We start from the raw sequence: 14,700 nt of genomic DNA on the forward strand, positions 1-14,700 counted from the left end.
TGACAGAGGGAACAGGGCTGACAGAGAGGTCATGGGTGACGGAGGAGACACCACTCACGGAGGTGCCTGGTGTGACATGGCTGCCAAGGGGACAGCGCTGCCAGGTGGGGGGAAACATGGCTGACGAGACGGGGGCCATGGCTGCCAGCGTGACATGGCTGCCCGGGTGACATGGCTGCCAGGGACACGCGGCCCGGCGCCCCGCTGCTGGCGAGCCGCTGGCCGCCCGGGCCTGCCGCCGCCCCGGGGCTTCCCGCCGGGCTCAGCCGGGCCCCGCGGGACCAGCCGGGGCGCCGGGCGGCCGCGCTCCCCCCGCCGCCGCCGCCATGAGGGCGGGCCCCGCCGCCGCCGCCCCCGTCTCCGCCCCCGTCCCCGCGCCGCTTTGAAGCGGGCTCGGCCGGCCGCCCACCCGCCCAGAGCCGCCGGCGCCCCGCCATGGTGCTGCCCGAGGAGCAGGCCCGGCTGTACCGGCCGCGGCCCGAGCTGCTGCCGGCGGCGCACGTCCCTTCGCTGCCGCACTACCAGCGCCTCTACCAGCGCTCCGTGGAGGAGCCGCAGGGTGAGCGCCTCCGCCGTGCCCGCTGCCCCCGGGCCGGGCCGGGGAGCGGCTCCCCTGGGCGGGAGCGCGGCCGGGCCGTGGCGCGCCACACGCGTGGGCCGCCGCCGTGCCCCGCGGGGCGCTGGCTGCCCTCCCCCGGCCCGGCCCGCGTCACCAGCGCCGGCCGTTGCCTTTGCAGAGTTTTGGGGCGACATCGCGAAGGAGTTCTACTGGCAGAGCCAGCACGCCGGGCCCTTCCTGCGCTACAACTTCGACGTGACCAAGGGGAAGATCTTCATCGAGTGGATGAAAGGGGCGACCACCAACGTCTGCTACAACCTGCTGGACAGAAATGTCAGTGAGAAGAGACTTGGGGACAAAGTTGCTTTTTACTGGTAAATTCCTGTTTTTGTCGTGGGTAGGAGGTGTGCAGCTAGCATGCCGCAGCGTGCCGGCGGTGTTGGCTGCCAACTCAGGCAAGACTGTTGACCCAGGTGAATTAAAACACGGTAAAACCGGTGAGGACCTTTACATGGGTCGACCGGGGTTGGCTCTCTGTGCCAACGGGACGAGCCATGTCCTGGGCTGCTCTGCCCATCCCGGGATGAGCTGAAGGGGCCCAGGAGCTCCTGGCTTCCAGCTGTGGCTCTGCAGCTGTACCTGCTGGAAGCTCAGAGCTTTCAGAGATGGGATGGAGGCAGTTTCACGGTTTCTCCAGAATTGCCACAGTTCCCTAGTGAAGTAGGTAAGTGTACAAGGAGATATGGGATGAGGAGCAGCTCACATCCAAGAGCAAAAAGCTAATAAGCCCCGTGTGTCCTGTCTTCATGTTTTGTGGGTCTGGCAAGTTCCACTGCTGTGGCAGAAAGGTTTTACTAAAACCTGAGCTTTTATATTGATTCCTTGCCCTTGAACATGTGTAAGACTGTGATGCTCTCAGGAAGGCTGGCTTCTCTTATCATTGGAAGAAAAATTAACTTCCAGCTCTCTCTGAATCTGTTTGTATTTTTCTTTACCAGAGTAGTTACTAGTGTTAAAAGCCATGTGAAACTTGAAATTTTTGCACTGATGTGAAATAGGCTTCAGCTGCGATGTCCAACATCCAGAACTAATGCTCCCCTGCTGATCTAGTTCAGCTGGCACCACAGCTGTGTCCCCAAACTGAGAACAGGGTCTGGCTCATCCATGCATTTTGCTGTTTCCCTTGAGCTAGCATGCATTTATGTTGCAGCAGTATGACTGTATGTGGCAGTACAGGAAGTACAATTAAATGTACCACTTGTTAGGATGCAATAACTTGTTGAGTTATGGTGAGTACCATCAGCAGAGCCGCTGGAGGTCTTGCTGTCATTGCAATAAAAATAGCAGATGCTCTAAGTAGTTTTGTGCAGCTGAAGGGTTGGCCCCCCCCCCACAGTCATCTCGCATAAAGGTGACAAGGAGCTACCCTGCTACAGAAAGGAATATGTTTATACCAGTGTAATTCTGGCTGAGACTGTAAAATTGGGCTTATTCTAGAGTTTCTATCATAGAGCTATTGCTTCAGTGAAAGAATTGCACATAGTGCTTAGCAAATAATCATATTGATAAGACACAGGTGTTAAGTGGTGGAAAGTTACTTCCCTGCTCTAACTTGCTCTTATGTGAAATGACTGAGCTTCTGAATGAAAACTCCTTTGTAGAACTCATTCAGGTGCAGGTGTGCCAGCAAACAAAGCCATTTGGCAGGCCAGTGCTGGCAGCTTTTATGGAGGGAGTGGGTGCACATAAATCTTTGGGTGACAGCTAGACAGCAGCCTACAGCTTTAATTTGGTCTTGGTGAAGATTTTTCTTGTTAGTTATTCTGGCAGCCTTTGGGGGTATTTGTGATGCTGAGCAAAATTTGGAGTGGATATTAAAATGGTGTGTGTCTGTCAGTCATGCTGAAAAATAAGGGCTCTCTTCCTCCTTCACAGACAGTTTCCCCAACTATTTTGGGATAAAGTCTCCTAGCGTGCTTCAGTCACAAGTGACCTGGCACTGGGGTGCCAGGTCTGGAGGTGTCAGCTGGGAATGTTGGAGGGATGGAAGAGGCACGCTGAACATGGCATGGGCAGTACTGACCTGTGAACTGTGGCACTGAGGGCTTGAGGAAGCCGGTCTAGGGGTTGCAAATTGTAACTTTACTCTTCTAGGAGCATGTGGGTGCCTCTGGGTGCATGCTTTTCTTCAATATCAAAATGTAATTGCTCCTGTCTTGTCCTTTCACATTGCGTGTTTAACACTACTGAAGGAGCTCGCTTTCCTGAAACACTTGAGACTTGTCACACTGTATCAAAGGTTAAAAAAAGAAATGAGCGCCTCCAAAGGATTCCTGGGAAAAACTAGAATTCTTTTAAAATACCTAGGCTCCTTGCTTACGAGAAAGTCTATAGCCTGCTAGATGGGAGAAGGTGCTGAGCTTATACCAAGGTATCTGTGATTGCCCAGCTCGAGGGGAGCTTTGAAAAGATAAGAGACCGTGGCCTTTTGCTTTTAAGGGGAGAAATTAGGAAAAAAGTGAAGAATATTTCAAGGCATTGCTGAGCGTCTCTGAGAAGAGATGTGTCCTGACAAAACTCAGAGCTGCTGTGTGCTGCTGACTGGCTGTCTCAGGTTCTGCATGGACTGGAAAGAGTGAGCAGTTCATCCAGACTTGTTACAACCAAGCTGCTCTGAAGGTTCCTGCACCACCATCAGTCAAGTCTGCCCAGATTGGCTCCACTCAGAGGGTCTAACCCCAAGTCACATGGAATTGCTCTTTCAGCACAATGGGATTACTTTGTGCTGCAGAACTTGTACATGGGTGACGTTTACTGTCGTGATACTGTCCTCCTGGTGCTGTTAGGGCTGTGTAGTTCAGAATGACCATCCTGAGTTGGTAGGAAACACTTGCATTTTCCCTGTTGCCTGTTTCACTTTGATACCTCTTTCTGCCTGTGAACATTACAAGTATTTCTGTTTCTGCTGATTTTCATTCCTCTTTCTCTGTTTGGTATTGCTGATGTGGCCTAAAAAGGAACAGTAGCTCCAGGAAGTGTTTCTGATAAAGTGCTGCTCTCAAAAGTGAAATCTCTTTCATAATGGTGTGGAAAGGCCAAAGTCAATAACACTGTGCTTACTGGGCAGGTAGATACCTATGGTGGCTTTTGCGGGCCTTGCAGGTGGAATGCACTGGACAAGCCAGCTGGGACGGTGAGGGCACTTGCAGGGGGCTTGAAGCCGTGCTGGGGACTCTGTCTGTGGTGGGTAGCGTTAGTTAGAGCAGGAGCACAGTGTGCCTTCATGCAGCGGGCATACCCGTGTCGCATAGAGAAATTAATGGTTCTGTGCTGAAGTGCCTGTTAATAAGCTCATATAAATAAACATCAGCCTGGGCAGCTTGTGGAGGTAAAAATATAACCAGGTGGGAATTCAAAAAGAAAACATATATTACAAAAGTCTCTCATTACACCCTGGGGTGCAAAGGTACCTGGATGAAGCCTGTCCTCTGTGTAACCTGTGCATAGCTGAAGCACCAGGTTCTTGGCTTTGTTTCTCAAACCAGTCACCCCAGCTGCAGTATTGGTGGTGCCTGGAGGGACCGGGGGGCAGGGGCAGGAGGTAGGGCTTGGCACAATATATTGAGCCTCCCTGTAGCCCAGGTACGTGAGCTTAGCAGGGTGCTGCTGTCTTCTGCCATCTTGGGGAGAGTGTGTCTATTTTCTGCTTTCTTATGCACGCATATGAAATAAAACATCTAGAAAGGAGAAACAAAGATAGTAAAGGCTGCCAGAGCTTACTGGGGCTTTGTTTAAACAAAAGAATAACCGCCTATGGTTCCCATTCTGGGCCTAGAACAAATATGACATTGCAAAGATAAAATGGTGAAGGAGTGGTGTGGGGGGTTTTGCTTGTTTTTGTTCTTGGGGTTTGGTTTGGGTTTTTTTACATGTAGTAAAGGATTTTAGGGGCTTGTAGCTGTGATATTTCTTCCAATAAATCTTTCTTTAAGGAAATAACCAACAACTATAGAGTATGTTTTAAAAAAAGAAACAACTCCAAACCCAAACAAAAAAAAGGTCCGGAGCACTTCTGGAGGGTTTTATTAGGAAGCTGGAAATAGTTTTTGGACAGCAGCCTTCCAGAGAGGATACAGATTGTCAAACCCTGGCTTGGTGTACAGGTGCTGCTGGGGCCAAATGGGAACAAGACCTGCTGGCTGCTGGTGCACCTTGGTCTGGTGGCCGTTCCTCGCCATGGAGCGCTTTGTTCTGGGATGTGCCACCCCAGAGTCAAAAATGAAACCAGATGAAGCTGTCTTTCAGCTGTATTTCTGCTGTAAAGGTCTGGACCTCTTCTGTTTGCAGAAATAATCTTATCTTGAACTGCTGAGAATAAAGTGCTTGGTCTCCATAATCCAGGTCAGCACTGGGTTGTGTTTTTCTCTTCAGATACCCTCACAGGTGCCAGTCTTCCATTACTGTCATCTACACAGATGCTGTGACTGAGGATGCTGGCTGTTAACACTGAGACTTTCGGAAGTGCTTAACTGTAGCAGGCCTCTACAATGCACTCGGCTCTGCTACTCCCACTGGCTTCAGCACCTTTCAGTGTCCCGTGCCAAACTGACTCTTAGTTTTTTGGTAACTGCCTGGATGGCTTGCTATGCTTGCAGTGATGCAGTCTCTTTCAACACTGTTCCGATAGTTAAAGCACATCCCTAAATCATACAGTTTGTTTAAAGAACCAACATTCACCACTGGGAAGGTTGCTTTTAGTGGTACACATTTGCAGGTGCGTGCCTGCCGGCTGCTGAGAACAGTCAGAGCTATGTGCGGGTGCTACCAAACAGCCATACCCAGTGTGCTGTTCCCCTGTTGCTGATCGGGGGCATAACTCCCACAGGGGGATCTCAGTAAGCCCCGCAGCAGTGAAAAGTGCTCTGAAAGAGTTACCATGTGTTTGGTTTATGCTTGCAGTACCAGTCAGGCTCAGCACTGCTCCTCTCCCTGATGGGGGTTCTTCATGGGTGGCCCCACTCAGCCCTGAAAATCGGAGAAACTTCCTGGGGTGCATCCTTAGCAATCCATGTCACCTCATCTGTGTGTGCTGAGAGTGGAGCGATAGTTTGGTGGTTGTGGCAGATAGCCGTTATTTGGAAGCATTCTGGACAGCACAGTGCTCTGCTTCTGGAAGCTGGGTGGATTGGGTGCACCTAAGTAGGTAATGAAATACGTTGAATGTGCTTGTATTTTATTAAGATATAGATCTTGTACCCTCCTTCAAGGGCAATGATCGTTGTAGCTTTCCATCATGGAAAGTGTAGCTGTCTTCTGGTGGGTTTTGTGAAATCTTGCAGCCTGGGAGGGGGTTTACCAAAGTGGCTGCATTGCCTGAGTGCTGTAGAGCAGTGTTTCTCATACCTCCGGGCAAGAACATCTTTGCTTTGCGGAGCCCTGTCTGACTCTGAGTTCTGTGTAGTGCACGAGTGGGAATGGTGGGAGCATCAATAGAAACCTGGTATTAAAACAAGGAGTAAAGGAAGTAGCTACTGTACCTCAGACACGTCCAGGTTACTTGCTTTCCAGATTTCTTTGGTGGAATTTTTCCTCTCCCAGTTCTAGGACAATCACCAACCAGTATGGTTAGTGCTGTGGCAGCAGTGCAAACAGCTGCTGTGTTTGGGTGCTTGTATATAAGTGCAAACTGGGACAGGAGGGACTCGTAGCTTGCCCTCAGGTGTAGCTCCCTGGCTTTTCTCCGTTGGTGGATGGAGTCTCTGTCTTCAGATGTAGGCTGTTTTGAGCAAGGCTATGCTGGACTCAAACTGGTTTCATGTGATCACTCTGTCCTACTGTGGGTTTGGTTGCAGATGAGAGACCAGCTGTGCTGCCCCAGGGCAGTGTGGTGATGCCTGCTTAAGGGTTTGGAGAGTCTTGGTTCAACCTGAGGGGCTGGAAAATTCAGCGGTTGTGGTCTGAAGCTGGTTTCCGAAGGCTATATGTGTGTGTGTGCTGAGACCTGGCATCCACTGGTTTTCTTCTGTCATATCTTAAGGTTCTTCTGTCCCAAGTGTTTCTGTTAATGGCTTTGCACATGTGTGCTGCATCCTCTGTCCTCTTTATTACTCATGAATTCTCACGTAGTTACCAGGTGAGCAGCTGTGCCAGGGATGAACTAGATATGTGAGAGCGGCAAAATACCTTCTTCAGGAAGGTACTGTCCTGTGGGCTTCCAGCATGTGGAAGGAAATGTGGGGTGTGCTTTCCGGGATGCTCTGAGTCAGGGTTTTGAGCTCCACATTAGACAGCTGGCAGGCATGGAGTTACTTGGAATTGGTTTTCCCTTTCAAGGGCTGACTGAAGCAAAGCTTGACTCATTCCTGTCAGGTATGCGTGCTGGTTTGCGGGGAGATGCTGGGAAGGATGGTTGGTTTGATGAGATCTCAAGCCCCATGCCTGCTCTGCAGAGACTTTTATGTCGTAGGATGCAGAAGCAGGGAGCCGGCAAGCGCTCTCAGCCTTGTGCTGTCCTGCTCTGCGGTGCAGTGAAGGAAGGGGACAGCTATTAAAAGTTAGTGACCCCTGGATTACACAGTGCCTGTGGTCATCTGTGGCTTTGCTCATTCAGAAGCACCCCTGGGCTTGGTGCTCCGTGGGAAGGAGTTCAGCATTATTGAAGATTGTCGCTGGAAGTAGTTTTTACTGAGCTTGAATAACCTGTAATCCTGTTTTTGTAAGCAGAATGGGACTTTCCTCCTCTGTTATGTCAAATTTGTAAAGAAGGAAGGCACTCAGGCAGCACTTGGGTGGTTGCTCTGTGGCTGAGCACTAAGGAGAGGGGTTGTATAAGCTCTCCTGCATGGAACACACGCCAGCAGCAGCCTTGAATCAGGGGAGCAGCTTTCATTTGGGTTGTCAGAGCTGTTTGCTCCTCGCCTTTTGCTCTGAAACCCTTGGTAGTCGCTACTGGCAGAGATACAGCATCCATCTATATAAATACGAGGAAGTATTTGACCAGATAAACAAGTTGGATGTCAGTAAGTGCCCAGGATTAGAAGGCATGCACCCTAGAGGACTGCAGGAACTTGAATGTGAAATTGCAGAGCTCAGTCTGGGTATGCTGTGTGTTATTGCAAAAGGCCACTGTGCCAAGGGCTGGGAGGTTGCCAGCCCCACTCGGTCTAGATGGGGCAATGGAGTGGGTCCTGGGAACCAGTAAATCCGCCTTGCATCCCTAGTGGTAAAGTGGAATGGAGTCGCTGTGGGCATGGACCAGTGCAGTCTGCTGGAAAGGTGATGGAGCTGCTGTGAAGTCCTGCTGGCAGACCAGCAGGGGTGCAAGGCGGGTGGCACTGAGCGCACGGGTACTGCTGTTTTCAGACTGCCTTCGTGGGGTTTCCCACAAAAGGTTCAAGAAAACAGCCTAACCTTGAATGGAAGAACTGCCTTTCTATGGAGCTGGTTTAGCCTTACTCTTTGCTTCCTTGCTTTTAATGGTCACTTCTGAGGACCAGCAGCAGGTCCCCCAATGAAACGGAACTGCTGGTGGTGGCTGGGCTCATCTGCCCTCCATAAACAGCATCTCCTGCTGCTGCTCCCGAAGACAAAACACTGGACCCTGGTTCTGCCCCAGCGTGGTATTTTGTTTTTGTTTAAAAAGGCTCTTGGCTGAGCTGCTGTGAACATCCTAGTGCTGCAGTGCGATACTGCTGTGTAAATGAGACCTGTGGCAACTTTTATGTCCTTATTTAGTATTTTTTCCTCATGTTGCTCATTGCTGTGACAGAGCGTCTGGCTCTGTTGATTCAGCACAAGGAATTTAATAATTTTTCACGAATTGTTTCTTGCACTCCCGTCTTAAAAGGTCACCTTATAACCTGTCCAAAGCTGCCTTTCTGCATGGTTCTGGGTGTGTGGCTGCCCAATAACTACCTGGGGGAGTAGCGAGGGGTGTACATGCATAGACAATAGCTCTCAGTTTCTCACGTCTGTGAAACTTGTATCTTGTAACACTGGCAAATATAGCAGGCACCTTGATGTTTTAAGAATAGTTTGCTTACTGTTGGGAGGGGTGCTGGGGTTCTGCCAATATTCACAATATGCCAATATTGTGTGAGAGCTGAAATTGGGGCAGATAAATGGAGTTTAGGAACAGAGAGGATGGTGAGCTCCTACATAGATTCAGGATGTGGAAGGTCAGAGCCTTCAATGTACTCATCAGCCTAGAAAATCTGATTATTTTAATTGTGTGAACAGCTTGTGTGTTCTCCTCTGACACCCTGGTGTGAATGGAGCAGAAGCGGACAAGGACTTGGGCTCCATGTGGATGAGACTTGCTCCACGCAGTGGCGTTTACAGGGGACAAAGTGGTCAGGCTCTGCCAGAAGAGGTGTAAGTGGATGCTTGTTCCAAACATGGCATTTTTCCTGTGGGTAGTGGCATTTGTTGTGTCCGGTGGGCTTTCTGTGCCCAGAGCTGTTAGGCTGTAATACTGATTGCCAGTGCTTTGAGAAAACCTTTTGACTCCACCAGCACAATGAGCTTGCCTTTTCCTTCTGTGCCCAGCCCTGCAGCAGAGCTGTTGTGCACGGCTGGAGCAGGGTTTTGGTTCTCTGTTTGCATTTCTGCACATCACTTGTTGCCGATGTTGAAATGTGGTGTGGTATGAAGTCAGGAGCCCTGGCAGTTCTCTGTAAATTCAAAGCCCATCATTTCTGCAGATGTCACTTCCCTTCTTTAGGGGAATCTCTCAAGGAAATCAATGGCCTTCCTGGTTACTCTTTCACATCTGAGTACCTGATAGTGAAGCATGTTTTACATTCCTGTTGCCTCTGACCATTTTCTAAGAGATGTTCCTTGTTCTACACAAGGTAACAGTTCAGCCGGTGGCATCTGGCCGTGGAGGTTTCTGAGGCATGAAGTAGAAATGTCCACCAAAAATCTGATTAAAAGTTTAATTTCCCTGTCATGTCCTTAATGGATATTGTTTGGGCCTCCATTGAAATCAGCTTGCCTGGCTTTCAGTGTTCCTAGAAAGTCTTGAAAACTGGGCAGCGTGCTCCATCCAGAGATGCAGTATTTCCCCAAATGCGGTGTTTCCTAGCTGCAGGTGGCTTGTTGACTGTTTGACTTCTAGAAACTTTGTCCAGGATATATTTTGTGGCCCGCCTGCAAATTGTTTAAACAAAGAATCAGCTGTGTTGTGCTGGAAATGAGCTCTCGTCCTGTTGGCCTGGTGAAAATAGTCGGTGTTCCTCTGAAAATATGACTTATGGTAAACAGCTAAAATGTTTCCTCTTGTGTCAAGCTCTTGCGTTCTACAGCGTTCTGTGGATTTGGCTGGCAGAGTTAGAAGTGCTGGCTGAGGTCAGCCAAACTCGGTGACCTACTCCATAAGTCTTGCATATGAGCTCTGTTGCAACACTATGTAATCATTTTGTTTCAAAAAAACCTTTTTTTTTTTTTTTTTTTAAATCTTAAACTTTCCTCTAAATAAAATAGGTGAAAAGCTGTCATTTTTCTTCATTGGCTGTTCTCCCATGTTGTAAAATACTTAAGAAGGTAAGAACATAGAGTCAATGCATATCCTCTTGACTTGATGGTTACTCAATATCAAGTGAGTAGGAAAAACGTGAAACCACAGAGAAGCAGAATTCCCCTTGCTGCTGAGCAGGTACCCATCAGCACTGAATGGCTGCTGGTGCCATCAGCAGGTATTTACACATGGTCTGTGTTACTTGAGAGCTGCCTTATTTTGTCAAAATAATAGTAGATTTCCCTTGAAGAGGGGCTTGCTGACTGCTGTCAGTCCCGTCTTCTTTAAAACTGTTACTCATGGGTGTCCTGGCTCTCTGATGTGAATGCAGGCTGTACAAACCCCACTGCGCTGACTTGCTTATGTTGGCCGATGAACCAGCAGCAGTGTAAGCCAGGAGGTGTTGGTTCCGTTAGAGGCGTCTGAGCATCCCACAGCCTAGAGAAAGGGGCTGGAAGTAGGTTTTTAGGGTGTAGCCTGGCAGGTGAGTGGGAAAATTGGAGGGAATTTTGGAGGGTGAATAAATGATTTTGAAGCAGTGTCTGCCTCCAGCTGGGCTCTGTGCTGTAGGCATCACTCAGGGTATGGTGAACAGTGGTTGGACTGCACAAGATAAATATTATTCCTTTAGATGCCTCTGGTACTTGTTCAGGTTGTGAAAGGCTACAAATAGAAAGAGTAGCTGAGAACATATGTAAGAAGGAAAGACAGAAAATTGATGCGGTTTTTCCTATGGACATTAGCAGCCACGCAGGGTGGGGAGTGTTTTCTTTGTAGGCTGCATTTCCATATGGCTGTTTTTAAAGGTGATTAGAAGACTGATTTCCTGATCATAGAGCAGATGGTGGCCCGGTGTCCCTTTAGAAATATGTTCCATTTTAGCTGTTTTGAAAATACAGGCACGGTAATGCCTGTGTTTTGGTCAGTTGTGCTGGAGAGGATGGGCGTTGGGGGCTGGTCGCAGTGCATCCTGCTTTGCAGAGCCCAGGGCTCCTGCTTTGGCATGGCAGAGTGCTGTTTGCCAGCCTGGGTTAGCTTTCTTTCCAGCAGTAGGAGCCCATTCATCCTGGTTACGTGATCACCTTTTAGTTGAGATGATTTGGCTGGGATGGATTTGACAGTGGAGCTTTGCTGGGGCCTACCTGTGTGATGGGGGCACTGGAGGGGAAGAGCATAGGGTGGTTTTAATGCAGGTCTGAGAGTTAACTGTATGGTTTTAGAAGGTGATGCGGTTAAATTGATAAGATTTGTCTTTTCCCTGAGATTTCTGTTGCTAGGTTTACTCAACAGTGTTCTCTTGGCGCTGCCAAGTATTTCTGAATATATTGGGAAAATCTTTTCACCAGCCTCTCCCAGGCTATGCTCCATCGTTACACAATTTCTTCTTTCTTGATCCTTGTCATGATGCAATGGGATTAGAACATGACTGCAGGGATGGTAGAGGCTGAGCAGCTTTTTCTGGTAAACCTTTTACTTGAAAGACCCCTTAGCCTTCCCAGAACTCTTGGGTATTTGCTGCCATGCATTACTGGGGTGGGAGATAGGTGACGTTAAGCATGGGCAGGGCTGGGCACGCTGTCAGGTTGTTAAGAAATGTTCTTGTGAAGGTTTTTTGCAAACCTGTTTCAGGCCCCCCTGGCTCCCTGCTGGAGTCAGCGGTGCAGACCCTGCTGGAGAGAGACCCTTCTGCTTTGGGCACCCTGCCTAGGAGCTCTTTCATATCGAACAATCCATGCAAATACCAGCATTTTTTTCCAATGAAACAGGGTCTTTTTCTGATTGTCTTGCACAGCTGGTCTCTCCAAACTTAACGTTCCAACATAATCTGTTTTCTCAAGGACAGATTTTAGGGGGCTGTCTCTACTTGATTGCCGTTCCGGTGTCAGACGGGATAAGCAAGGCTGGGGGTGCAGGGAGAAATTGTACTTTTTCCACTTTTGACGGTGGTTGTTCCCAAACTACTGAGGTATCTCCAGGCAGGCCCTTCTCCAGGCAGCAGGTTTCCTGGCTCCCCCGAGACCAGCCGGGGCCAAACGGCAGCAGGCGGTCTGTGAGCAGCTGATAGCCGCGGTAGCAGAGCACGCAGCCCGTGCGTGCTGGCACAGGCGTTGGAGGGGCCCGGGGCTCCCGCTGCCCACGTGGCGTGCATGTGAGCCCGTTCCCCAGGTGGCAGGAGCTCAGCCTGGCCAAGCTCTGCCTGGCATTTCAGCTGCTCTAATTTTGGGATGTGGGGCGGATCGAGAAGCTGTGAGCCGTGACCTTGCACGTGAGGAGGTGCCACTGTGCAGGAGCCTTCGGTAAAGTTCCTTCCTTCGCCTCGTTCTGTGCCCTGGGGACAGGCTGCTGGTGGAGCTGGAGAACTCGCTGTCTCCATCCCACGCTTCTCATGCACCAGCTTGATCGCACGCTTAGGAGGGGTTTGGGGCTCTGAATGTGTTTTAGTTAGATGGCACCAGAGACGGTTTAGGGCGGACATTCCCACAGTCCCCATCTCTGCTCTACTGGAGGCTTTTTGCCATTCCTCACTGTGCAAATTCTTCCTCTAACATTGCATTGTCTGGGAAAGGGTCCTTTCCCTCTTCTGACACCTTTTGCAAACAGGGAATCTTAAGGTTTTCTTAAGGTTGCTTGCTGGTAGCTAAAATGCAGAGCGTTTTCCTGCATTAAGCAAAACTGCTCTGTGGGCTGCTGTTGCCTCTTTGCTGGCTGGGGGCTTTGAGGTGTCTTGCTTTGCTCTGAAAACTTGCCTTCCAGATGTCCCGCTCCCCAGCTGTGCCTGGTAACTTTGGGTTAATGCTTTTATTTGAGGGGGTGTGGTCACAGTAACTTTGAGAAGAAACTTAAATGATCTTCAGCCCCTTTGGTCATCAGTGGGAGCATTTAGAGGGAGGGGTCAGGCAGGCCTGGGCTTTGTGCCCTGGCTTGCTTTGGTCTGTGATTTTTCTGTTTCTCTTTGCGGATCTGCAGATGGTCTGGCAGATCTGGAGAACTTGTAACACTTTGCTTGCTTGACTTCATTTAATCATTTTCTCCTGTACACCAGCATCTTGGTGTTATAACCCTTGTAAACCACAATCATAATTGGCAATTGCCTTAAAAACCATAATTCCCACGGATGCAACCAGTGCTTCCTGCTGCTCCATAAAAATGCTGAGGCAGTGTTGCACAGGCAAGCTGTATTCATCCATTACTCAAAGAGGTTATGCAAATAATTTTTATGTAGAAATCTGGTGAAAGAGAGAAACCAAACAGTGTTGCTGATCGGTTTCCAGGCCAGCTTTGCTTGGTCCGTTTGGGCACTCTGGGAAGTGTGCATCCCCTTGGCCACCAAGCTGTGCAGGCTAAGAAGTTGCTGCCTCTCCCTCCTGCTTGTTGAGAGTGGCTCAGCTGGCTTGGATGGGCGGTGAAAGGCTCGCCTGGTTATGTCATGAGTGGGTGAAGCAGACCAGTGCTTTGAAAAGTCCTGCGGTCAGCCCTGGTGCTTGGCAGAGCACAATAACTTCTTAACCTGCTTTGGTGCAAATATCCAGGAGTGCATCTGGCCACAGCTTCCCTCTCCCACGCTGCTGCTCTGCATCCCCGACTGTTCCATTGGGTCAGTGCTTGAGTTAACGTAGCTCTAAAGAAATGCTTGCCTGCTCCTACAAACCACTTTCCTTACTGCACAATGAATGTACAACACTAAATCTTTTGCTAGCCTACGTAGTCGCTTTTAACAGGGTAGCTTAACCTTGATTTAGCTACAGGAGCGTGAGGTGAAACAGGTTTGGCTCTGCACCTCCAAGGTCAAACTCCCAGCTGAGCAGGCAGGCAACCCATGAACCTCCCGTAAGCGTGGTGGTGCTGTGCTATGGAGGTGATGTGTTCAGGTGTCCCCACCTGAAGTTTCCTTCCTCTCCTGCCCAGGGTGCCTTCTCCATGTGACCATTTCTTGCTGAGGCGCTGGTGGGGCCACCGAAGGCATGTCCCATGGGACTTGTGTGCATCACAGCGCCTGTTCAGAAGTGGGGAGCCCTTTATTTTAACTGCTGACAGAAGGGAGCAGTATGATACACGCTCTGCAGAGCCTGTGCTTCCTCTGATATGCTGACAGGGATCTGTTTGTGCAGAGCTGGGCGCTACTGTCCTACACACTGCCGTGGTGATGGTCCCTGATGCCCTTGGGTTATCTGGTCCTGGCCACGAATGGCTGCAGGCAGCTCAAAAGCTATCACCTTTGCATGAAACCTGACTTTTCAACAAAGCACTGATTTTTAGGAGAAAGCCTGCCTCGGAAGGTCCCCGGTTATACATCCCTGTGTTTAAAGGGCTTGCATTTACTTAATTGTTGGGGGGTTCAGCTGAGACCATATGGCCAAAAAATGCTTTTCTCCAGCTGAGTGTGCACACAACATGCAGTATGTAGAACATGGCCTTCTCAAGTGCTAAAAAACTCAAATATATTCCTGCTGTGACCCAGATGATACTGTAAGATTTTGGATTACTAGTTGCTAAATGCAGGACTCTGAGGAAGGTGAGAAAAACATCCGGCTCGAACTGTGTTTCGCCGTGTATTTCAACTAATGATGTGTCTGGGAAGTTTGGGGAGCTGAAGATTGTTTTGGGTTTTTTTTTTTCCCTTTCA

The 14,700-nt window shown here is 49.6% G+C and overlaps 1 protein-coding gene across 3 annotated transcripts in view; it reads left to right on the plus strand.

Annotated features, from left to right (window-relative positions):
• Positions 1-399: 399 nt before the first annotated feature.
• ACSS2 (acyl-CoA synthetase short chain family member 2) overlaps positions 400-14,700 on the plus strand; it is a 33,221-nt gene continuing 18,920 nt past the window's right edge. The window contains exons 1-2 of one of the 3 annotated variants that reach the window (XM_055813521.1): positions 400-559; positions 738-933. In XM_055813521.1, the coding sequence (XP_055669496.1) occupies positions 436-559; positions 738-933 (320 nt within the window). In that variant the 5' untranslated portion in view covers positions 400-435. Of the gene's footprint in view, positions 560-737; positions 934-14,700 lie in introns of those variants that run through there. The other 2 variants (XM_055813522.1, XM_055813523.1) reach the window with 2 other exon arrangements.

Source organism: Falco peregrinus, chromosome 9, assembly GCF_023634155.1.
Source record: "Falco peregrinus isolate bFalPer1 chromosome 9, bFalPer1.pri, whole genome shotgun sequence".
NCBI classification, from domain to species: domain Eukaryota; kingdom Metazoa; phylum Chordata; class Aves; order Falconiformes; family Falconidae; genus Falco; species Falco peregrinus.